Source organism: Atractosteus spatula, chromosome 8 (assembly GCF_055471065.1).
Source record: "Atractosteus spatula isolate fAtrSpa1 chromosome 8, fAtrSpa1.hap1, whole genome shotgun sequence".
Classification (NCBI taxonomy): Eukaryota; Metazoa; Chordata; class Actinopteri; order Semionotiformes; family Lepisosteidae; genus Atractosteus; species Atractosteus spatula.
Window position 1 is genome coordinate 51,930,310 of NC_142713.1, and position 26,401 is coordinate 51,956,710.

The window sequence follows — 26,401 nt, forward strand, 5'->3', positions numbered from 1 at the left end:
TATATCAAATTTTGAAGTTTCGTGAATCTATTTAATTTTTATATCAAAACTATTTTCACCATGTGATAACTTTGTGAATAAATTGGAATAAAGATCTAGTTGCACGGTTGTTTTTGCCTACCTGGAAAACAAAGTGAAAGAGGAGTGGCCCTAACGAGAGAAAAGAACAGGTTTTTAAGGACTCAACTTGTCAAGAACTCAAGAGAACTTGATGTTGTAGTTCTCTTTTAAGATGCATTGACCGGTGATGGTTAAGAGTAATGTGCTGTGTAGTTTTCCGTTTTACCATGTTTAATGCAATTAATAGAGGAAAAAAAAGATGCTTTTGTAGAGGAAAACAATTTTCTTTTTGTGCCACCTCCACTGCAAAATGGAGCAGCAACTTTGTCAGACAGAAAAAATAAATGTTTATTTTTTATTTGTTGTCTCAAACCTTATCCAAAGATCTTTAAAGTTTTAGGGCCCCTACCAATTGATGGTCTTAAGGTGGTAAAAATAAAGCAACACTCTAAACTTCTGTGCTCTCCATATGACCTGCACATTGCCAGAGAGATGGCCACCGACTTCAAATGTCTGCAATATTTCAAAGAATGTTTGGAATAAATCAGATTCTAACCGATACAGTGTAATAAACGGCTGTCAGGGTAAAGGAGAAGTGTTAAAATATATTGAATAATGACGAGCATGTTAAAGAGCCTCAAAAGACACCTGTTACTTCAATAATTCAGCCAGTTAGAAGCTTACCATGCAACATGTTTAAGAATCAAGGATATCAATTCAAAGTTATAAAAACGTTGCTTTTAAAATTTTGCTCCATACAGTTGAACCAACTCTTGGATAAGTTATCACTGTTTAAGTAGACTTAAATTGTGATTTGTGTAAGTACTGAACAGTTGGGTTTGATTTTTTCTTAGGAGTTGGAAGGAGCTTGTTTCCATGATTTGCAGGAGGTCACTACACACTGGGCACCTGAAACAGCACCCACAGGATGACCTGATGGCCCTCAGCAGCTTTCTACAGTCTCTCAATGTAATTCCTTTGAAAGCTAAAATGTGAAAATGTAAAGTGGCTCTGAATTCTTAGTTCCAAGTGCACCTCCATCTCCATTTCTCCCAGGTCTGTCTGTCGCCCAGTTTCTTTGGCTGCGATTGTGGTCACTGAGCCTGTACTTCACCAGGGTCCGTTTCTCTTTGCCGTTTTTTTTTTCCCCTCAGATATTCGGCTACTGTAGTGTGTGTTGTATGTTCAGGGTTCTGCAGCATATCAGTTTGTTGTTTGCAAGTGTGCGTCCAAGTGCATGAGATTTGGCCGATCCTGATTCGGGATGTTCAAGTGCGGCACTGTCCTGAGGCAGGCTGGTGTTGGTGGAGTGAGCTTCTGGACCACCTGGCTCAGAGGACTCTGGAGATCAGCAGGACCTCGTGGTGGTAGGAAGTTTTCACTGCTTTTTACATGTAACCAATACTCTATTGCTGGACTTTCTTTCTCAGTCTTTGTCTGGCACCCCTGACAGCTGCTCAAATTCCTTTCCTATCAGTCTATAAATATAGACTGAAGATCTTTTCTCCAAGAGACTCCTTTAAATACTCAGCAAAATACAGTGCACATGCCCAGTAATGTCTTCCAAGTAAAGTATTTAGCTCCTGGAATTCTAATGTGGAAACCCACAGAAAATGAGTCCAGGTAGTAGGAATATTCCAGGTACTATTTCTTATTCTGTGAATGGCATTGGTGCCCTTGTCTGTCTTAAAGCAGGGACAAGACCTTTTATAGGGAATAGGTAAAGCCCCAATCCTTTTACCTATCCCCTATATATATACACACTGAAGGGGAAAAAAGAAACGCAACACTTCCTCCTCCACACTCTGGCCCTGTGTGGAACAGGCTAAAGAGTGACTCATCTGTGAAGAGGACCTGATGCCACTGCTGACGAGTCCATCGCAGCCTCTGTCTGGTCCAAGCCAGTCGGGTGTGACGTCTAGGAGGTGTGAACAGAGGGCCTCTGACAGGTAGGTCGCCTTACTATAAGGCCAGCAGCATGGATCCTCACTGTCCTGTCACTGATGCAGGTATTGTCTGCAGTACGGGTGGCAGTTCTGAAATGATGGACCACTCTGATGTGTCGGTCCTGCTCTGGTGTGGTCACTCGAGGGCAACCGGATCTTGGACATTCATCTGTCCTGCCGGTCTGCTGAAAACTCTGCAGTCGGGACACATTGGAGAGGCTTACTCCATAGTGTCTGGCAAGGCTGGCACATGACATGCCTGCCTGCAGCATGCCAATGGCCCTCTCCCTTGCGTCTGGTGACATTTGAGGCATTATGGAATGCACAGAAAACTGACTAAGTGTGGCCTTTTTCTTGCAGTGACCTAAGCTTTGATTTAAGGTCTTTTTAAAGGTGACCTGATCAGGCATTGTTCCACCTGGACCTCGTTGGGTAAAAGTGCACCTAACGAGTTTTCATGTGACTGGCAAGTTGCAATGCCTCACTGCACAAGCTGTATTGTTGGTCAGAGGGCTTAAAATAAATTGACAACTTTTTGTGAAAGTACAAAATACAACTATAGTATTCTCATTCCAGAAAATGGAACAGTTCTTAAAAAAATAAGCAAAAGCAAAAAAAAAGATAATGATTTTAGTGTAATATGTATATAGTAAAAGCCCAAATAATAAAATTGGCATCACATCCTTTTATATTTTTGTTAAACTTTTTTCTTCCTCTCATTTAACATCCCTTTTTATGTGCCTTCCCTAGGAGCCAAGAACTGAGGTTAGTGTATCTCACAAGAAGAATAAAACTGGCCATTTTGTAATTTCTTTAAAGAATACTTATGTGGGAGGTTTCTAAAAATGAGTCGTTATGGATGAAGTGACCACGTATCCTTTATTGTAGAGATCTAACAGTCCAGAGTCCCTTATTTCTCAAGGCATGTGGTCAGAAGGCTTGTTTCTGGAAAACAACTCTTCAGCTGCTCTTCATTTGGCAGAAGTCCAAAGAGGTGAAAGTTGAATGAGTTGTACTGTATTTTGGGGTTTGCTGTGCTGTACAAATAACTTCAGGTTAAATTAAGTTCTCAGATTATGAACCTTGCTAAACCTGTTACCCTACCTTCTTTCAAGAAACAGCTGAATAAGATCCACAGATCAACTAGCTATTAACCACATAATTGACAGGATGGTCTGAATGGCCACCCTGTTTTTACCTTACACGAGAGGAGTCTCTCAGTGACATTACACTGGTGATTGTGACTCCACTGGCCATGGAATGGATTGTTAACTGTTGTCTGAGAGACCACTCTGAATCTCTACCATGTCCTACCTGAGTTCACATCTTGTGATCCCAGAAAGATGGCCACTCAATCTTTAAAATGTTGCAAAAATTGCAAGAAATCAGAGTAACAGGTGCAGTGTAGGTTAGGCTAAAAAGGGCGTTAGGATAAAGGTTATTGAAATACATAATTAGCATTGTTCGGTACCCTCAAAAGACACCTTTCAATTTAATGAATTCCAAAGCCTAGGTAATTAGACATTTAATTTAAAGGGGAAATGCAACACTATTTTTATATTTTGGGGTTAGAAAGAATCAGCATTGAATGCATTTCAACTAACTTGTAAAGCCTCCCAATTTGCATTTAACACAACAGAAGTAAAATGTAAATTGGGAGGAAAAAAAGATATCGCAGTATATGGGCTAGCTCCGCCAGACTCCCCCGTCCCCTTCCTGTATGCTTGAGACATCAACACCACTCTCTTACGGCAACACATACTAAAACTGGAACGGTACGGAGAGCGTTTCAGGTCACACTCGACTGTTGCCTCTTCCGTGTAATTCAGCATCTTCTCCCCGCTCGCCCGAGTTCAATGGTCTCTTCCAACTCGAGCTGTTTTAAGAATCTGTACAGCATTCACCCTCCCCACTACAGCACTGACTATGAGACCGTTTGATGACTCGTTTTCTTTTTTCCTCTGGACAGCGAAATAGTACCGTGAACAGAGCACCCAATCTAGCATGACTGATACCGTTAGACCAAGGACGCCGAGCCATAAAGATAAACCGAAGCCGGGCTTGGCAGCACGTCCTGGTTTCTCTAGCGCCCCTGACACAGGAAACAGCCACACAAACTCTTTTCCTATCTAAGTCTAAATATAGACTGAGAGTCTATTCTCTGGGCCACGGAGAGCTATCCAAGTATTAGTGTTATTCTTGGTATAAATTCTTATTCTACGGACAACGCCCTCGTTAATGACGCCCTCTTCTGGCGTAAAGCCGGTACAAAGGCCTTGTGGTGATTTTTGTCATGCTGTAAAAAGTTACAGAAAAAGAGAAAAGGCTATTCTTATCTCTGTCAAGGTCAGTATTATCACTGACATTTGTTAAATTTCTGTGTTGATTTCTTCACCGTCTACTTACTTTCAAACATGAAATATGCCATTAATCTAACTGTTTTCAATCAATTAATAAAAGAACTCCTTGCAGTTGTACGGTGCTTTTTACCCTAAAAAACCCTTTACACAACTTCATCCACCACTTAGCTTTTGAGATCTAGTAATATGCAAGATTAGACTACATGTGGTAAAGATTTGTTCCATATGAAAACGCAAGGAAAGGCTGTGCTGGGATTGCATTACATTATAAAAGCGAGCAGTCAGTAGTATGCAGTGTCAAAGCTGTCACTTGTCTCTGTTATGTAAAGTACACTGTTGACGTGATTGAGATTAAGTGATGATGCAGAATTGGGTCTTAAAGACAGTAAGAGACGTACCAAAAGATTTCTAACATAGCTCTAAAGTACATTTTAATCTCGGCGCATCTTTATCATAACTCCTAACTGAAGTAAGAATGAAATCACGGAATATCTTTAAAGGTAAAACTTAAGTTTAATGACTCTGTCATGAGGGGAGATAAATGTAAAAATACATAACATAATCAGGAGAAACGATTATTTATTAGGTTTTCGTTAGGAACGCAATGTAAGTCACTGTGGCACATCGGAGGTGTTTTGCGACGACAACTTCCTGTTTTATTTTAAAGATGGCGGCGCAGGTATCCCAACGTGGGGTATATAGAAAAATGTGTAAATAGTTACATAACCGTTTTAATTCTAACAGAGTTGTTTAAGTTTCGAATACTGACGATTCTTAATGTTGAACATCCTTTCGTTTGCGTTCACTGAGTTTGAAATTTAAAGAAAATAATTTTTTAATATATTTGTTGGTCAGTGAACTCCAGACACAGTGTTTTTTTTATATTTTTTAAGTCGTAATGGCTAATTCAACTTTGTTCGTCAGAAATCTACCGACCTCAGCGTGTAGTGATCGCCTGGAGGAGATATTCTCTGAAGTAGGACCAGTGAAACATTGTTTCGTGGTTAAAGAGAAAGGTAAAATGCAGTTGATTTATATACATATCTTTTTCCTAACAGGAAAGTTCGAACTTATCTTTATCTTTATTCTAACATGGTTAAATACAGTATTTTAAGAAGATAATGTCGTCGCTGCGGCTATGTACATAATATTTGAATGTAGTCTGTCATCTAGAACTGGGTGGAAGGAATAACTGAGCGGTGCAGCTGTTAGATTTATTTAAAAAACACGTAGCTAACAACTCAAGAATTACAGAAAATGCGTTGCTAATGAGCCACGTTTACAGACCACCTATTTCTGAAGAGAGATTTAGTGATTCTTGGGAATTCCAGATCTGTGAATGAACATACTACCTGCTGATACTGAAAAAAAAATGCCTCACGTTATTTCATCTCTGACACCACACACAAACAAATTCCACACAGGAATCCTCACACAATCCATTATATTCCTATCCGGGACATACTACGACTGAGCACATCATCCTTGTGTGAAGGGCATGCATGAGCTCCCATAGAAAGAGTCAGGCACTGCAAGTTGTTGTGATGCACTGCTCGTGAGCATCTTGTGCTGGGTGATCTGCCAAACACGCAATCACACCGTTGTTCACTGCACGATCTGCCTCTCCTTCAGTGAATTCAAGTACAAAGCTGTCCCCTTAAATCTGTCTCTCTCAGGGGTTGCTGACTACATGTGATGGTAGCTGGATAGTCGACTGGATAAATAATATAAAGGACACTTAACAGTTTTCATCCTACCATTCCTCTGCCCTGGAAATATCCAAAGCACTTGCTTTTTTGCTTTAGGTGGAGAAACATGTCGTGGATTCGGATATGTTACATTTTCCATGGAAGAGGATGCGCAGAAGGCCATGAAAGAAATCAAACAGTACGATGGACAACAAATTGTTCTAATGCTGGCAAAAAAGAAACAACACAACAAAAAGAAGAGTGGTATGTCAATGTACATTATATTTTGTAAATTAGTTTTTTATGATTATACATTATTTGTGTTAATAATTAAAGTCAACACAAGTAGTAGTAAAGTAAAGTAGAAAAGTGTGGTCAGTAACATTAAAGGATTGCTTTTAGAGATCTTCTAGAAATGTTAAATGGCAGATAAACTAAATGGAGATCAGCTCAGACTTTTAGACTGTTCGAAATAGACTTCTAACATCACTAAATGTTGATTGAGTACAGTGTTAAGTTTATGCGGTAATAATTTAAATGATGTAATTTGCCTGTTAATAATTTTCTATCTAATTTTTTTAGCTTCCACAGAGTCAGCTCCAAAAGAGAAGAAACCGAAAAGTACGAAGAAGTCCAAAAAGAAAGCAAGGTTGATTATAAGAAATCTCAGCTTTAAGGTAAAGGCCCCTGTAGGATTAACATGCTTTTGAGCAGTTTTTAAACTGAAGCTGACTAGCATAATGTTGCTTAGAGGAAATCATAATGTTACTTGCACTTGCAGTGCACTGAAGATGATCTGAAGCAGTTTTTCTCTAAGTATGGAGCAGTCCTAGAAGTGAACATTCCCAGAAAAGCAGGTAATTAAAGAACGGCATAATTAACATTGCAAGAAGTGATAGCCTGGCATTCATCACAGAACCATATTGTTTAGACTTTACTGACCACAGTTTTCTGGTAAACAAAGAGAAAACAGTCTAATAAAAGTGTATGTTTTTTTGTATTAAACAAGGTACTAACAACCAAAGAAGCTAGGTTAGCCAAATGACCTCTCTTTTATGTAAACTTGTTTATGTTCTTATGAATTATTACACCATTACACTGACATTTATGATTTTGAACTCCTTTGTGTTCAGTTTTTCACATTGGGATCAATGAAGGATTTATGCAGTCTGTTAAACTAAACATCATGATCACATTTACCCAGTTTATCCAACTCATTTGTTAAAATCAGGTGAATACTGCTGTATTTCCTGGTAATTAAAATGATTAAATTACTTATAATAAAGCAATTAAAATAATTGAATTGAGAGGAAAAGTCCTTTACCAGAATTTCACACCTAGTTCATATACTGTAATGCAGATGGGAAGATGCGTGGGTTTGCCTTTGTGCAGTTCAAGAACGTCTTGGAGGCTGGAAAAGCACTGAATGCCACAAATTTGAAGGAGATCAAAGGTATTGAGCAATTTTCTAATATATTTCTTCTAGAAGTCAAATTTCTGCCTTCATTTTAAGAGACAAGCAGAGTAAATATTTAAAGTAATAGAGATCTGAGCCTCCCCTGTAATTTTAACCACTTTTTTGTCACAGTGTCAATCTTTAGAATGTTTTCATCTCTATTACCTTCACTATTATCATACCAACACTAATATTTCTGACTGGCCCATCTTTACTACTGTATTATTAGAAACACCTGCTTCCTCGCTAGTGCCAGTGAGTTAAAGCTGATAAAGTGTAGCAGATGTTTATGTTTTAGTAATCCTTTGAAGTTTTTTATATTACATCTATAATTATAATAATAGGAGCTTGAGTGGGGAGTTGTGTCAGCTCATGGGCTGCAAAGGAACGGGTTGATCTTAATTCTGTGCTAAAATCAGAAATTTGAACAACAAAAAACAAGACAAAAAGAAAACTCATAACAAGAAGAAAGAGAAACCAAAATATCATGAATGCAAGGGCAGATAAAAGAGAAAGTAATTCACCTCTTGTAAATACTAAATCCGTTTAAAGACATTGTACTTTACAGACCTCTGTTGTAATGAAAAGGATTTATTTGCATCGGGAGAAGACAATTTTTATGAAGACAGTCACCTTCCAGAAAGGAAAATAAAAGAACCATTTATGGAGATCATGTATAATATAAGAAACATGAAATATGCTGTTGAAGAAGTGTGTGGCTATAGTGTTCAACATTAGAAAATGTGCTGTATGTGTTGCATTGGTGGGCAATGAAAAATACCTGAACAATGTGAAAACCTCTGTTTTAGCAAATTTCACATTACATTCACATTATATTTAAAATATAATTTTAAAAATAATAAGGATCCTTATTTAGGATCATGTGCAGTATGAAGTGTTCAGTGTTTAATATGGTTTCTAGCTTTAAATCAGTACTTACAGAACAAAACACATTAAAAATGGAAGAATATGTAAAGTATACTGGTGACTTTAAACGTATCCAAACCCTACCAGACAAAAGTCAAGTGGTCTAAAAGAACAGATTACCTTAATCCCAAACAGTAAAGATGATTCACTAATGCTAGGTTTGTAATTCATGCTCAAGAAGTGAGTACTTCTTATGACTTCAGGGTTTGAACTGGTCAGTGTGCTGAATGTGTAGCGACTCAGTGTCACAGCAGGTACTGGGATTTTTTGGCAACTAATTTTAAGCACCATCTTATATTACAATTGGTATGTGACAAACCACTCTCAAGCAACAAAAATGCAGGTGAAAATATAAAGTAAAGTTGTTCAGTTATAAAAAATTAATAGAGCTTCTGTTACGCATGTCTGTACAAGGCAGTCTTTCTTCAAGGCCTTAATCTCCCTGAACAGTATGTGCTTCTGGCTAGATAATGAAGTGTTTTTATTTATTTTTGTCAAGACCTTTTTGTAAAATTAAAACTTTTGATGTACCATTGTTTGATTTGCATGTTACCAGTCCGAATCCTGAAATTGTCTGTTTTACAGGAAGGCAAGTGGCTGTAGACTGGGCAGTGGCAAAGGATAAATTTATTGCTACGCAGCAATCATCCTCTTCAGGTAAACTTATCTTGTTAAAATCAAACGTCTGTGTGTTTATTGGTGAGATGTTTAAACCTCTGTTGTATAATCTTCTACTTTATTGTAATAAAAAAACTGCTTCATTAATTTTTTTTTACAGAATGCATATCATTGCATGATAATTTTCCATTGCTTTCAAATCTTTTTTTAAGAGATCAGTTGTTCTTTTTTAAAAAAAAAAGTTTTAAATATATTTTTAACTTGAACTTTTATAGATGGAGGCAAGGTGTCAGTCTTGCTTTTATTGTTGTACAGAATCTAAGAAGGAAGAAGAGAATGAAGAGACAAGCGAGGATTCTGACATAGAGGATAATTCAGAAGAGGAAGAAGAAAATTCTGAAACGCCACAAAAAAACAAGTATGAGGATTTTCTTGACAAAGAATCATATCATTTTCTTTTTATTTGTTTGAATTGTAGAAGTAAAGCCCTATCCGAAATGGGAAGGGAAATTCACATTTGAGTAATGTTGCATTATGCAACAAATTGCAGAGATAAGAAATTAACAGCAGAAATATTAAATAAAATTGTATTTTTAGAGCACTCTCTTTCTTTCTTATTTAGGAAAAATAATCCAACCATTTGTCTAAGCTAAATTCCCTGTTCTTAAAAGAATAACTGTAATTAAATGAGCATTCATAGTTTGCGCCAATTCAATTGTAATAAAAACATTAATAATTGTAAATTTATTTTCCCCATTTGTTTGGTTTGAAAGATTATTAGCTGCTTTAGCCAGTACAATCAAGTGCAGATTATTGCTAAAGGCATGCCAATTATTTGTGGGGCTCAGAACTGAGAAACAATGAAGACGCTAGTAATGTAGCTCATTGGGCACATGCATGGCTGTTTACATTTTGCAGTAAGCAGAAAGTTCTGTTGATCAAGAGCTGTTGTTCCTAAGAGAGAGAACTCAAGCCATATGATTTCATAAACATGTCTGGTTCTGTTTGCTGTTTGAGTTGTTCAGATTTTTCAAATGAGATGATTAAGAATTTGAATGAATGGCTGTTTGGCAAATGTGATTTTAATTTATAAAAGAAGTGAACAATTCATCCAGGTATCAAGTAACATAACATCTGTGACTAACTTGCTAGTGCCATCTGCAGGAGACAGCTATGACCAAGCTTACTCTAGAATTAGCTGCACAGGAAGATTGGCATAGTGTCCTACAACTCTAACTAGATCAGCTGGATAGCTCAATACTGTGTTAATAATTAGAATGTTTATATCAGTTCTAGCTCATTTTGACAGTGTAATGTTTTGTACTGAAAATATCTGATTCTTTTAATGTGCAATTTTTGTGAAGACGTTCTGTGTTTACTGTATGCCTTAGATTCGATTAATTCCACTACATCTAAGAGTTTTAATCTTTTGTGCATAGGCCTATATGTCTATTGATATTTTCAATCTAAAAGCACAAAATGCTTCTTATACATGGAAATGTCCTGTGGATTGAGAATACATTATTGGATGTGCTGCACAATCCTTGTAAAACATTTACTCAATGTTTCTGGCATGTCCTACTGCTCAAGTCTAGGTTGACATGAGCAAATGGATTGTTATAATGCATCATATTGCTAAACTTCATTCTGACTGTGAATAAGACAAATGCAGCTACAATGTAACAGCAGCTTTGGGGGCATAACTTTTATTCTTGTCAGTTGGGCTCTAGAAGAACTTGATGTAATTTCGTTGATCATTAACTATATTGCTACCACCATAATTTGTTCTAAGACGACTTAGTTGCATCCTATTTTTTACTATTTAATACTTTGTAGTACTTATGCATGTAGTAATGTATGGCACTTTTAAGAGCTTTATCTGTGTTTCAGACCTGGGAAAAAAGCACCTGTTGAGAAGGAAGAGTGTGAGATCGATGATGACGCAGAGAGCTCTGATGAGCATAGCGCAGCTGAAGATCATGAAGAGGAAAATGACGCAGAATCTGAGGAGGCTGACTCGGATGGCAGTGACTTAGGATCTGAGGATGAGGAGGATAATGGTAAATCAAGAATGAACACTGACTTAATCAGACTTAAGTTAATAATTATAATAATAATTGCTTACACTTATAGAGCTTTTCTGGACACTCCACTCAAAGCGCTTTACAGGTAATGGGGACTCCCCTCCACTGCCACCAATGTGCAGCCCCACCTGGATGATGTGATGGCAGCCATAGTGCACCAGTACACTCACCACACATCAGCTATCAGTGGGGAGGAGAGCAGAGTAATGTAGCCAATTCATAGATGGAGATTATTAGTTTGTGTTTTTTAGTGAAATCTAAATATATTAATATAAATCAGTATATATTTAAGCAAATGAAATGTCATTTGTATTTATATATACTTGTTTTTTGTTGTCTTGTTAAGAAATTCCTGCTCAAAAGAAGCATCATACCTCAGATGTCAACGAAGGAAAAACCGTCTTTATCAGGTGAGCAAGCCAAACCTTACAACACTCTGAATACAAGGAGTGATCATTTCCTGTAATTGCCTAAATGAAGTTCTTCCTTTTTACTCCCCCACTTAAAATTACAACAGCAAATATATCAGACACTTGATCTATTCAGAAACAAACATCATGCAACTATATTACCAAGTCATGGAGGTAGAATTACGTACAGATGTTAATTATTTATTTTATGCTTCCTGCAGAAATCTTTCCTTTGATACCGAAGAAGATGGACTGGAAGAACTACTGCTGCAGTATGGAGAGCTTAAATATGTTCGAATAGTTCTTCATCCAGATACTGAACACTCAAAAGGTCAGTTTGCTGCAACTAACATCCTGTTGCAGGTATTTTAAACCTCAAGGAGATAAACCTCTGATGTTTATCTTTAACAACCTTTTGGTCATCATAGTATTTTTAGTCTCTAGTCTTGACTAGAGATCATATTACGTAATTGGTTCGATTGTTATGTTCTTTGTTCTAAAATAATGAAATGCCAACTTAGTAGTATATTAAATTTTATTCACTCTAGTTTGTCCAAACTCATCACATTTGCTAGAACATTGTTCTGATAGTGTCATAAAGACTTAACTTTACAGGTATAAGACATTCAGGAAAATTAATATATTTTGATAATTTTTAAATGAATAGAGAACAGAACAAATAAGGGATGAATATCTAAATTGATATGATATAATTAACCACATATGTGTACTAGGACGACTTCTCTTCCTAATTTCTATGTGTTAACACAATTTGGGTGTAGTTAGTCAAGGTTTAAGATTTTACCAAATTAGGAGGATTAGCAAACACTGTAGAAGCTGCAAAAGAAATGCAAAGCTATTTGGGACAAATCCAGGATTGGACAAATATGTTGAGTTCTGCATGCAAGAAGCACAAACATAAATTATATCAATAAAATTTGAAACAATGCACTTGAAGAGGAGAGAAACCTAAGTGATTGTGATGACACCTCATTTACTGAAGAAGAGAAAAAGTAATGTTGGAATATATAGTTAAAACTGTAGAATTTTAAACAAATAAGGTTATGTAAAATTGTACAATTCACTAGTAAGACAATATTACATTTTGTAATTAATGCTTTTGCATTTAGTCATACTTTTACTAATACTAAAAGCAAATGGTTTAAGAATGCTTCAGAATGAAAAACATGATAGCATTTTTCCCAAAACTGGTAGAAAATTGCTTATGCAGTTTAGTTTTGGTGTTCATATGAATTCAAATTTCTTTGAAAATTCTGGAAAGCTATCAAAATAAGCAAATGTTCTTAAAGCCTTTGTTAAGCTGCATGGAAATAGCTTCCAAATGGGAAATTACTTTGTATCAAAATGGTTTAATTGATTGACAAGTTCTAAGAAGTTTTGTATTTTGCTATCTCACGAAATATCATGAATAAACTTTAAAATTGCAGTGTTTTGTTTGCCATGATACTCCACCTCGAAAGCTGGTTTAGGTAGAATTTAATATTTCAGTGTGATAATTATTCTAGTTCTTCTTGATTTTAATTATGAATTAACTTAATGTTATGCGAGTTTTCAGTAATTAACTGATGGTATATTGAATCAATATTGAATATCTCTAATCACCAGGTGTGCAATTAACACTGTATAAAGCTGCCAGATTTGACAAAGTTGTCCTTATTTTAGGCTGCATGTCCCCAGATCTTGCAGTGCTTTTGAACATGAGATTTTGTCTCAGCTTTGTAAATTTTATCTGTGGAAATCCTCTGTCCTCCTGCCTCAAACCTCAGTTTAAAGAATGATTTACAGTTTAAGAGTTCCACTACCTGGATAGGGCTTAATCCAGATCTTATTTTTTGCTATGATGTGAATTGTATAACACCAGACTCATGAGTTAAATCACTAGAAACTGGTTTCAAGCCATGAATTTTGCGGTACTTTCGCAGCATCACTTGGAAATTTCTCACAGTTTCTGGATTATTCTAATAAAAGTTCTTAGGTTCTTAAGTGGCTCTTCCACAAGAGGTGCTTGTGTGGAGCATCAGGTGAATTCTACAGATCAGACATTTACCAGTTAAAACCAGTCTTGAAAAATAATAAGTAGCACAATCCACTTAAAGCACTTAAATTAGGGATCAATAAATGGTAGTAACATCTTTATTATTGTCAATAACCTGTCAGTGAGTCATGACCCTAACATGTCTATTTAGTGCATACGTTAGCATTATTATAAACTACACACAGTTTTGATCATTTGGGGTTTTCAGGTGTGGAAAAGAATAACAATGCCAAGCTTTTAAAGTAAGCAGGTATTATGTGTAGATGCTAGCTAGCCCTGCTTGATGGATTCTATAATGGTACCTGCAGTATGAATGCATTTCCTTTTTGCTCAACTATTGTCAGTTTACAAACATTTTGGGCTACTAGTTTGTGTAAAATAGTATTTAAATATTTTAAATCTTGCATTTGAATTAGAGAAGGTTAATTATGTTCTACATTAGAATTTATTGTAATAGTTCCTGTGTATTACCTACTTTCAGGTTGTGCCTTTGTCCAATTTAAGACCAAGGAAGCTGCAGAAAAGTGCATTGCAGCAGCTGAGGAAGGATCTGAGGTAAGACAGTCATTCCTAAAAAGATTTCTGGCTTTGGGTAGATTTTGTAAGCTCTCTAGTTCTACTTCTGTTCACATAATTAATCTAGAAGGAATGCATATATATTGATGTGTTAGACTAAATATGATTACATAAGTATGCAAGGGTACAAATGAGAGGAAGCCATTTGACATGTCTAGTTAGTTTGCTTGATAACTAAGTGATCCAAGAAACTCATGCAGACACTTCAAAACATACAGGTTCATCTCCAGCAGCATGGTTAGGTATCTTAAATTTTTGGAAAACTTTTGAGAAAGGGCCTCGTTTTTAAATAATAATGGAATATTTGCCTGCATGGAAACAACAGATTATCAGGTACTGTGTTCTCCACTGCATTTGCTTATGTTTTGAAAGTTAAATATATACTTACTCTTTTATTAGGTATATGAAGTGTGAAATATATTTGCAGAAGTACAACATGTGAAATATTTAGTTTCCTCTTTTAACTTTTATTTAAGGTTTGTGTGTACATATTTCTTGCTGCTTTGACTGGAAAAAACAGATCTCAGTTATGTTTGAAATGGGTGAATTGTTACATTTAACATTATATTGTGCTTTAGTTTAATACTCTTGATATCAGTATGATATCAGGGAGCATTTCACTATATAAGCTTTTGATGTTTGATTTGTTACCAGTTGCTGAGTATTCATACAAGCTACAGATGCTTTTTGCTGCAGTTAGGCTCTGTTCTACTGTGAAAGGGTTCTAACTGTTCACCGTGTTGAATCTTTTTTTTAAGTGCAATATAAGCGTGCAATGCAGTATTGTTTCACAGTGGTCAGCATTGCTACTTCGCAGTGCTGGGGCTCTGGGTTCAGTTCTGGACCTGGGCTGCTGTCTGTGTGGAGTTTGAATGTTCTCCCCATGTTCATGTAGGTTTCCTCCCCGAGTCCAAAGGCAAAGGTTAATTGGCTTCTGGGAAATCGGCCCTAGGTGTGACTGTGTGCATGTCTGTGTATTTTCTGTGTGGACTGGCGTCCCATCCAGGGAGTACCCTTTCTTGCTCAGTTGCTTGTCCACATAGGCTCAGGCTTCCTGGCGACCCTTAATTGGAAGAAGTGGTTAGAAAATGGAGGGGTGTAAGTGGACTACTTACAGGATCCCTTGAAGTTAAACTTCTCAGATGTAGTGTTATTGAGCAGCATGAGTGATTCAGATAGGAATGAGTGCTCATTGCGTACTTTTTATAGCTGGAAGCATTTTTGCAAAACACCCACTCACTTTATATTTCATATGCAGTGTAAGCTGACTACCATTATTGAAATGAAATAATATTCCAATTTAAAACCTTGCAAGCACAATACCTGCAGGTCATAAAACAATTTTTAAAGGACTTTTATTTATTTTTTAAAAGGACAAACTTTTTCTGTTGAGTGGTTACAGGTTTTATTGCATCGTACATTAATATATATGTAAAAGATAGCTTTCCTTTCTGTTTCCTACACGGGTATGTGCTGTGTTGTGGCTCTTGAATAAATGCAGGATTTCAGCTTTGGGGTGTAGCGGCAATAAATTAAAAACATTCGTTATTGCTACATCCCAAAGCTGTGTGTTTTGAAAGGGATATCCCAGAACTGCCCGTTGGATCCAGTGATGTTACTTTATGAGCCTTCCTGAAAATTAGTTGCGCCTTAAACGGGGACAAGATGACAATGAAATGTAGCTAAACTGGAGCAAGAAGCATTTTAAATTTATTGCTGTACCTTTTTAATGAACATGTTTTGTGTTTTAGAGTGGCGGGCTGAGACTAGACGGGCGGAAGTTAAACATTGTCCTCGCGATAAGTCGTGAGGAGGCTATGAAAGTGAAGAACCAAAAAGTGAAAACACACACAGGAACCCGGAATTTATTTCTTGCAAGAGAAGGCTGTGAGTGTGTGCTTCCCAGATAAATCTGCTATAAGAGTTTCCTGTAAATGAATTTAAACTTAGAAGGACCAAATCTTTAAAGACGTTAAGAGGCCAGTTTGATAGTTTCTAAAGCAAAGCAATCAGAAATGTTAATGAGAATATGGAAAAAAAAGTTGCGGGGGTGCAGTGCACCTGTAAATGGTCTTATTACTGCAAGATGCTCATGTTGTGACCAATTCTACATGAAGGCAGAATGAGTTGCAAAGGAAATTAAAATGTCCAGCTCTGTTAAAATCTTTTAAGACCTTTGTGTGCGGGGCAGCTTCTCTGTGTGAAAATATGAATCTTCAATTTGCAGTGATTCGGGCGGGAACGGCAGCAGCTGAAGGGCTTTCGGCTGCAGATCTCGCGAAGAGGGCAAGGGTAGGTACTTGCAAAGGAAGCGTTTCACTAAGGGACAACAGAGTAAATTACCGTGACTTATTTAGCCATCCATCAACTTTCTTTTCTGGCTTTATCCAATTCAGGATCATGGAGGGGAGAGCCAGAGCCTTTTCCAGTGGTTCCTAATCCTGGGCCTCGTGACCCACACACCTGCTGGTTTAATTAGATAAAGGCTTACTTGATCTAAGAAGTTGCTTCAATTACATACGTGCATTTCGTTCTCAGCCACTAGTTTGGGAGTTTATTTCACTTACCAATACAACGGCTAAAACGTCAGCATGTTTAAGAGCTGGGAACAAATAGTTCAAATTCAACTTAGTATAAAATCAATGAAGGGGTTGATTGTATAAATGGCTGACCCTGCGCTCTGACCCCAAGCTTCTCTCCCTGTCTGTGTGTCTCATGGAGAGCAAGCTGGGGTATGCAAAAAGACAAATTCCTAATGCAAGAAATTGTATATGGCTAATAAAGTGATCTTATCTTATCTGTATTCTGTCAGTCCATTGCAGGGCACACACAGGCGCAAACATACACACTCATTCCAGGGGTAATTTTTTGACAGAAGTCAATTAACCTACCAGCTTGTCTTCGAACCCTGGGACAAAACCAGGAAAATCTACTGGAAACCTACATGAACATGGGGAGACCATATAAATCCCACACAGCACTCCAAGTAATGAACCCAGGGCCCATGACGTATTGCCCAATATTATTATTTTTATTATTATTTTAAAAAGTAACTCCTGGAGTACAACACATTGGTGCAGTGGTCCCCAAGCTCTGCAAGGCAGCGGTGCTAACCTGGATGCGATTCCTGGGATGGAAATTGGCCCTGGTGTGTGTGTGTGTCCTGCGATGGACTGGGGACCTATCCAGGATGTACCCTGCCTTGTGTCCATTGCTAGCTAGGATAGGCTCTGGCTCTCCCTTGACCCTGAATTGGATAAAATAGCTAGAAATTGGATGGATAGAAGTAACACCTATCGAAGTTAATTACTCTAATGTATGATTTGTAAGATCTGGTATTATGCCATATTCTGTACAAAATACATCATTAAAGATCAAGATAACCCTTCAACTTATATATACTTCTCATTTTAAATATTATGTGGCTTTTACATTTCACTGAAGCTCTCCTTCTTACTCCAACGTTTTGAAAGTTTAATGCATAACCATTCTTTTTCACATTGCATCATTATTTGCTAATATTAACTGCCGTGATGTACTTTTCAGTTTGAAGAACTTAAACGACTGAAGTTGAGAGATATTAACGTGTTTGTCTCGAAAACCCGTCTGTGTGTCCACAACCTGCCGAAGTCAGTGGACCAAAAACATTTAAGAAAACTGTGTTTAAAAGCAGCAGGGGGTGGCAAGGATGTTAGGATAAATGAGGTAAGAGCCGCCATTTCTGAATTCATTAAGGCAGATTTAGCTCTTTAACTATAAATTAAACATACATTGCTTCTTTTCTCCCAGTGTAAAAAATGCCAGTGCTCATTTACATACAGAAGAACTGGATTTACTGTTTTTACGTTCCATAAATTTATCATGCATACTGTATGTGTTTGAAACCAATGTACAGTTACTGTTCTTATGTTGTTACTCTTCCAAATGCATTTTGACATGCATGCTTAATTAACGGATTTGTTATATGTGTCAATCTTGGTATCCATGGGAGAAGTATCTTAGTTGACCATCTGTAGTGACACTTTTGTCCATTAGAGGGAGTATTGTACTGTTTATTATATTCATATTTCATCTCCAGACATGCAGGGCACAGAAATGTTAGACAGCATTGCTGTAATTTTGAAAATAAACATCTTCTCATGTGATTGCTTTGAAATTTTCTGGGATGTGCTGTATAAGTTTTGGAAGTTATTTTAAAACTTAAGAAAACCATAGGAATGTAACATTGTAGGCTTTTTCAATAAGATGGCGACACTGATAGAGATTTGCAGGTGAGCTGAGGTTTTTAAATTTTCACCATTTGGTACAGCTAAGACCGAGGGGCCAGTTCCTCTGCAGTCAACATGGTGACATGTGTTGTCCTACAGAACATGTTATTTCAGAGTGTCCAGAATAACACGAAAGATTTTGTCATTGAAAACATAGGAGTGTGAAGGCCATTTTGTTTGTTCCCCTCCAGTGTCGTGTGATGTACGACAGGAAGCCCCAGTTGGGAAAGACTGTGGGGCGTTCCCTGGGGTATGGTTTTGTTCAATTCCAGGAACATGATCATGCCCTGAAGGCTCTCCGTCACTTGAACAACAATCCTGACATATTTGGTCCACAGAAGGTCTGTAAACCTAACTTCATATGGTACATTTGTTTTCCAGATATGAAATTGTGGTTTTAATCATTTAAAGATTCCTGATGAATTGTGTAATGCCCTCCCTCTTGGAAGATTTGTGGTTTTGGAAATGAGAGTAACCACACTGGAAGTTAACATTGTACAGTGCATTTAAAATGTCTAAGATTATTTTCTGTAGAATGAAATCATGCTGATGTACACATGTAAAATATTACTACTGTAGTTCCATATTGAGAGAAATTACCTTGTTTTTGTAAGTGTTATGGTGACATATTGTGAGGCAGGCTTCATGATTTAAAGAACCTACAATTCAATTAACTTCTTTGTATATTTAATATAATGCAGATTATTTGAAACCTTAATTTTTTATTGGGCTTTGTGTGGTAATGAAGTTTGAATTAAAAAAAATAACATTTTCACTAGATAATGTCACTTATAATTGAAACATTTGGCGTTGTTTTTTTTTTGTATTACACCCTTTCTGTTTTATATAGCTTTTTCTATTTGTATAGGTGTATTTGTGCAATATGTAGTTTGATTACATTGATTTTTTACATTGGATTATAATATGTGTATCTTAATAAGCATGATTAAATACATTATTTTTTAATTGCAAGAGCAGTCATAGAGAAGACTTTGTGTGTATAAAATGGGAAGGAATTTCTTAAGAAACTAAGGCCAGCAGTTTTATAAGCTCACTATGTTATTGGTACAGATTTATTGACACAGTTATACTTTAAATGTAAGTGAAGAAATTGTAATATATTGCATTTTTTTAATGTAGAGACCAATTGTGGAGTTTTCTCTTGAAGATAGTAGGAAGTTAAAAATAAAAGAAAACAGAGCACAGAAAAGCAAGGTAAGAGTTTTTTTTCTTCATTAATGTAATAAAGTTATCAGAAGTTAAAAATGTTAAATTTGGACAATAGTATTAATGTTTGCCGGCATATTACCTTTTGTTTTATTGAGCCTTCTTAGTGCTTTTGCTGTCACAATTAAAGGCTAACTGCCCTCTTTTTCCCTTTTGTGTTGGCACGAACAATTTCAGACATCCGAAAATAATATAGGAACATACGAAAGGTTGCAAACAAGAAGAGATCATTCACTTATGTAGCCTGCTTAGTCCTTATTGATCCATGGATCTCCTCTATCCCTTTCTTGAAAGAAGCCAGGTTATTGGTTTCAACACGCTGGCTGGGCAACTTATTCCATATTCCCTTAAGCCAATGGGCAAAGAAGTGTTTCCTGTTCATGGTTTTAAACATTCCACCACATAGTTTCCATTTCCTCTGATTTGTGTATTGCTGTGCATTATGAAGAAGTCCATTGTGTTGACTTTGTCATTGCCTTTGAGGATTTTGAAAACTTGAATCGGACCCACTTGTAGTCTCTGTTCAAGACTAAATAGGTTCATTTCCTTCAGCTTGTCAGTATAGGACATTTCCTTAAGCCTCAGAATGTGTCTAGTTGCTCTTCTTTGGATTGATTTCAGAGAAGCTGTATCTTTATTGTACTTAATCATTTTAAATATGTTATTACTAGGTTTTTGTTTACCTGTTTATTGCTTCCCCACATTGTCTAAAAGATGTAACAGGGATATAATGTCAACATAAACACCTTTTCATAATTAGCCTCTTCAGGCTTAATTTTCCATTTAGTATTTATAATTCGTGCTAATGCTCCAGTAATGACATTCATGAGAATCACTGAGAATGAGATTCAGTGACATGTTTCTTTTTTCTTCTCATAGCAAAATGTGGCAAAAGCAGGAGAAAATAAAAGCAAGAAGAGCTCGAAGATTCTAGAGTGTGGTCAGAAACGAGAGCAAGATCACTCTGAGAGCACAAGTTCTCGTCTGTCGGACATTGTAGATGTTGGTGAGAAAAAGAGCAGACATTGGTCAGGATTCCAGACCAAGCCAGAAGTAGAAGAAGTGGAACTTGAAGATGGAAAGAAGCGGAGAAAGATTCTGGATCTTCCCTCGCACAGAGGTCCTAAAATTAGGTAATGTATGATCCAAATATTTTGAAAATCTAGTGCTGTTTTAGCACGGTTGTCCACACTTGGTCCTGGTTATTGCCCAAACCAATAAGTTAGCCTAACCGGCCTGTTTGTCTAAATTTAGATCATCCTTTTTATAAAACCTAGGTACAGTTGTACAGTTGTTGATCAAATAATGTGCTCCTTTAAAGGGACAGTGGTTCTTGAGGGTTAGATTTATTTCCGACTGATTTCTTAATTTAACATAAAACTCCTATACATGATGTACCTCTGAACAAAATGTGCTATACAAATGCATGCAGCTGTTTATTATATTAGCAAGAAAAGTAAGTAAGATCCTAAATTAATATTGGCTTTTGATCAATTGTAAGCAATATACATGCATCTTAGCTCCACACTTTTGAACTCTCTTTGGAAAAATCAAATTGTCAAAATATTTGGAAGCAGTACCCCAGATTATGTAATCAGGCATTTCTAGGAAATCAAGTCTTCCCAAAGCAGTAATTTCAGACTTTGTTTATCACTTAGCCAGTCTGGTTCTTAAGGGATCTTCTTTTAACCCATTAGGGTGAGAATGATACAATTTGTTTTTTTAATTTTTAATTTTTTAAATTTCAGATAAAGTAAAAATGTTCTCAAGTCACAAATGAAGTAATCTTTCATTGTGTGCAATTTTATTTTTTTATTTATTTTAAAATCAAAATATTTTCAATATTTCTGCTTGTTAGGCTCTGTGTAAAATGTATGGTTCTCAATGACCATTTTAAAATTGTAACAAATGGGTATACAATAATAAGATTTCCTTTTGTACAGGATGTCTGACTCCCATAGGGAAAACATTTTTCAAAGTTCTAATACAATACAGGTTAAAAAATGTATAATTCAGGTTAAAAAAAAAACTAAAGTCAGTTATTTGGCCTCCAGAAACAGAAGAGCAGGAGGCTGGAGTATGTTTTATTTCAGTATTTCAGTGAAATACAGAGCTGTTACTAGCCTGTGATCAGTATTCTTGTTTCCTGTTAATTAATAGTTACAGTGAGTGGTCCAGTCGTTTTGATCCCTGAGGGGGAAAAGGGAATCTTCTTAACATATCTTTGTGTTTTTAATATTGTAGGTAAATTCTCAAATATAATGTAAAAAAGAATAAAGTATGACCAAAGTGATATCTGGATACTGGCTTTGATTTCAGAAAATACTTCAGGTTTTTAGTTTCTTCTTTTTTTACCTGTTTAAAGGATTAAAAATGTACTGTTCAATTCAAAAGAGTGAAATTGCAGAATTTGTTATTAAAGGAATATATTTTTCATCTTAATATTTTTTAAGTGTCACATTCCTTATTTTTTTTCTTATATGCTCAGAAAAAGAGATAAAGGAAAACAGCAGCAAGTCCAGCCAAAGAAGGTCAGGGACCAACCCAGCAGGAAGGAACGCATCAAATCAGTCTTCATAGAAAAACAGAGCCAGCAAAGAAATCAGGTCAGTAAATTTACATGTTGCCGTATTAAATCCTAATTTGTGGCAGTAAGCCAATAGTAAAAATAAACAGATGTTAATTAACATTTTGTTCTCAAAAAGTGTTTGCTGTAAAAGATGGATTATTTTGGAGTTTTAATCAATTCAGACTTTTAAAAAAATTTGTTCAAATTTTTATACTAACATTAACATTTAATTCTTCAATTTTGTCTTCTGTATTTTGTGGAATAAAAGGCCAGTGTTGTCTGTCTTACTTGTAAAATGCTAGAGCTGTTGGATAGTTTATTGCATGGGAAGGCTCTTTAGGAAGAACATAACTGGGCCATAGGGAACAAGATTTTATGATGAACAGCAAAATCACAGACCTTGAAGTAGCTGGCATTTTCTGTGTGATGATCGCTTTCTTATATGAGCCAAAGTAGTTTACCAGTGGTAAAATTTTTCACTGTGATTTTTTCTCGCTGTGGTTTAGTGACTATTTCCATTGCAGCGCAGTTCTGTTTCATGTTATTCTGAAGTTATTACTGTAGTTAATGTATACTTATGTACTTGAGACATCATCATAATGTAGCAGTTAATTTTTAAGTAGTATTAACATACCTTTATTATTACTACATATTAAACTAAAAGGATTAGTTGTCTTATGGTCATTGACCCCTGGACTAGGATGTCCAAACAAATGTCCCCGGATTTTGACTGTATTGAAGAAGAAGCTGTGACCTCAGAAAGTGAGATATTCTATTATTAAGATGTCTGTGTGCATATATATATTTTTTGGCTGTGAACGTATTCACAAAAAATCTGAGGAGATGTTTACTGAGGTAATAGATGGGGACAGCATATAGTGTCAGACCCTTTGTTCTGTACAACGACAAAATGTCTTTTAAGGATAATCTACAAAACATTTCTGGTTTCAAAGATAATACTCTAGCAGTTGCAGAGTTTCTTGTCTCCAAAATAGCACTCAGCTGGAGTTTGTTTTGTAGAAGGTCATTCCAAGGTAAATCAGGCCACCTTGAATGTGCTGTTTCCTGTGGTGATATTATTGGAAAACTTTAAGGGCCACATCTTAAGGTTCATAGCAGGATCATTGTCTTCCCACTTACTGTCAGGTTCTTTCTGAGCTAGATGTATGGTTTTTGTGTAATTGTGCTGCAAACGGCTTGGTCACGTAAGGTCTGGAATTAAGGTGTCATCTTTTGAACATTAAAAATGTGTGAACTCTTTATTCTGAGAGTCCAGGTTAATCTTAAAGTAGTTTTCAAGGACATGCTTTATACATGTTAACATAATCATTTATTTTTTGCTTCAGTAATTTTGTTTTTCCTAGTAGGTAATGATCATATTGGGAATGTGAGTTTCCTCACATTCCTCAGTTCAATTGTTAGAAGGAGTACAGTATTTAAACTTACCTGTCGAGTGATTTAGGATGCTGTTCTGTTTGGATCCTCTGTTTCGATAAAGAAAAATACAATCTCAGCCAGTTAAAATACAGAGCAGGAATAATATTTTTTTTCAAATCATTAAAACATGTCCTCCAGCTTTTGCATTCAAAGTGACATCATTGGTAGATGCAGCCATGGACTGAAGTTTACATGCTTGTCTTTTCACTGATGTGTACTGCAGTACCACATAAAATTGTGTGTACAATATATTAACATTCCTCTCAGGATCTGTACATTTCAAAGATCATGAGTGCTATTTAAATACATCTCTATTGGAATTTGAAGCCTTTGATTATTGACTACATTTTTATTATTTAGTATCCTAAATTTATTCTTCTTTTTCAGCTCAGTTATGAAGCTCTCTTCCCAGTTTTTCACTTGTTTGTAATGGTTGTACTGCTCAATATAAAGACTGGTCTAGCATCCTGAATGTATTCTGTGCCAAGATGTTGCCATACCTTGTGGACAGGACCTCTTTGCAGCTAACCATGGGAAAATCCCCTGTGATAAAATAATTGGCAGCTTAATGGATGACCACCAAATCCTGTCTTATGGGACCTCTTGTTGACCATATTCTTACTCCCAGTGCTCATATTCAGTGCTAGAAGAGCATTCCAAAAATACATTTCTTTTTTTGTCTATTAAACTGAGTTACAAAAGACATTTAGGAATGTTATTGCCATCATGGGAACATGAATTAGACCATTTCATTCCAGTTTCTCAGTCTGAATTGAGTCTGACATTCAAAATTCTCATACTCCACTAAAGTGCTAAAGCTGTTCTTGGGATCAAGAGAATGTAGTCTATAAATTAGGATAATTAACATCCTGTGTGTACTGACGTTGTAATGCACATTTTGATGTTGTAATGCACATTTTGTCGTATTAAGTTACCTCATAGGACATACTGTATATTCTAATATCTTTAGAGATTGACATAGACCGGTTTCTTTCCAGTATTTATTTGTGAAATATCCATGTATAAAGTGAAACATTGCAAAGGAACAAGTAAAGGTTTATTCCACGCTGAAAAGAAAGGAGACATAAGGTGTCTCTTATTATGAAATAAACCTTTACTTGTTCCTTTGCAGCCTACGCATACTGATGCAGCGACCTTGGAACTTGAAACTTGAACTTGTTAAACAGTGTTGGTGAAAATAGGTTTTTTAAAGTCCATAACCTTGGAATTGTATTAAAGGTACCTTTTCAATGATGTATGAGGCAGTACTGTGATACAACAACTTGAGTTATTTTTATATTTAAATTGAATGGCATCCTTTATGATGAAAGTTTAAAACTAACCTGAAATTCAAGTAGCAGCTTATTTCTGAAAATCACTTTTTTGGTTTTGTTTATGTTATAAAAAAATGGTATATTAAATAGTACAAAAAATATTTTTTTCGGTTTGTTTTACAGACATCGAAGAAGATGAAGAATACATTCAGGCGTAAAGAGGATGATCGGTTTGACAGTCTTGTTGAAAAGTACAAGAAGACAATTCTTGGAAATCCCAAGTCATCCATTGTGAAAAAGGGCAAATGGTTTATCAGTTAACACCAGCTGCAAAAAGCTGTTTGTTTCTAAAAAAGCCAGGTATTCTTCCACAGCTCAAACCGATTAGCTGGTGACTTAAAAATCTGTAATGCAGACATCTGTTGTTTAAAATGGGTATTTTTGGTCTACTTCTCCCAACCAGTCACAAATACACAAAACTGTAGACTTGCAGACCCATGAAGACTTCAGAATGAAGTTGCCTCTCACGTGTACAGAGAGAAGGCTGAGGACTTTTAGCAGCTTATCTTTTGGGATTTTTTCTAATACCATGTAAAATGCAGTAAATACCTGAAGCAAAAATTGCAGCTTTTTTTTCCAGTTTTATGGGTTACGCAACCAACACCACAAGGCACTGTCATTTCCAAGTGTCCTGAGACAGATGAGCAATGTGTTTACTAAATTAACACACTTTTTTTCAGAAGAGTAGGGTGGTAATTTTGTCTCCTTCACATGTCACATAGACATGAGTAATATTTTCCCTGCTACACTTGGTGTATGTCTCGCTTGTTAAATAAACATTGTCTGTTGGTACCCATTTAAACAGTTTTAAGTATTTGTTCCTGTTATACAAGAAATAAGCCTTTTCGTCTTTTAAAATCTAGAGAAAGAAATGCTTCTATAACAAAAATGAACAGTTTAATGTCTAGAAGTAATTTGAAACTACCAGTTCTAACAACTACATGAACTAGACAGTTTTACTGAAATAATTTGAATAACATCTCTCAAACTCAAGCTGTTCTCTGGAATGTTTGAGAAGTGCCCTAAAAATAATTTTAAAAGGTACTTGAGTGACAACTGTCATAATACTATTTTAGATTAAAGGTAAATTGGTCAAGATATTTGTATTCAGTTTTTCTCTTAGTTTTATTTTTTTATTTTATTTGGATGTACGGACAACAGTGGCGCAATGGTTAGCATTGCTGTCTCACGGTGTTGGGGTCCTGGGTTCAGTTTCGTGACCTTGGGTGCTGTCTGTGTTGAGTTTGTATGTTTTCCCCATGTTCCTAGATAGGGATTTTCCCCATGGGTTTCCTCTGGGCACTCTAGATTCCTCCACAGTCCAAAAAACTGTGTGTGTCTGCCCTGTGGTGGACTGGCAACCCTGCCTTGTGCCTGTTGCTTGC

At 36.2% G+C, this 26,401-nt stretch overlaps 1 protein-coding gene across 1 annotated transcript; it reads left to right on the forward strand.

Moving 5' to 3' along the window:
* Window positions 1-5,012: 5,012 nt before the first annotated feature.
* On the forward strand, window positions 5,013-25,818 carry rbm28 (RNA binding motif protein 28). Its single transcript, XM_088924061.1, has 19 exons — window positions 5,013-5,382; window positions 6,172-6,318; window positions 6,637-6,731; window positions 6,836-6,911; window positions 7,415-7,507; window positions 9,023-9,094; window positions 9,371-9,473; window positions 10,946-11,115; window positions 11,486-11,549; window positions 11,771-11,880; window positions 14,087-14,160; window positions 15,933-16,068; window positions 16,409-16,473; window positions 17,728-17,886; window positions 18,641-18,790; window positions 19,590-19,664; window positions 20,556-20,809; window positions 22,165-22,282; window positions 25,140-25,818. Exons 1-19 carry the CDS (start codon window positions 5,265-5,267, stop codon window positions 25,275-25,277), a joined length of 2,217 nt encoding a protein of 738 aa, XP_088780187.1. The 5' UTR covers window positions 5,013-5,264; the 3' UTR covers window positions 25,278-25,818.
* Window positions 25,819-26,401: the final 583 nt, after the last annotated feature.

Coding starts and splice junctions, on each gene's coding strand:
- rbm28 (XM_088924061.1), top strand. CDS start 5,265: ATGGCTAATTCAACTTTGTTCGTCAGAAATCTACCGACCTCAGCGTGT. Junction 6,732..6,835: donor TAAGAAATCTCAGCTTTAAG/GTAAAGGCCCCT, acceptor TTGCACTTGCAG/TGCACTGAAGATGATCTGAA. Junction 16,474..17,727: donor ATCTCGCGAAGAGGGCAAGG/GTAGGTACTTGC, acceptor TGTACTTTTCAG/TTTGAAGAACTTAAACGACT.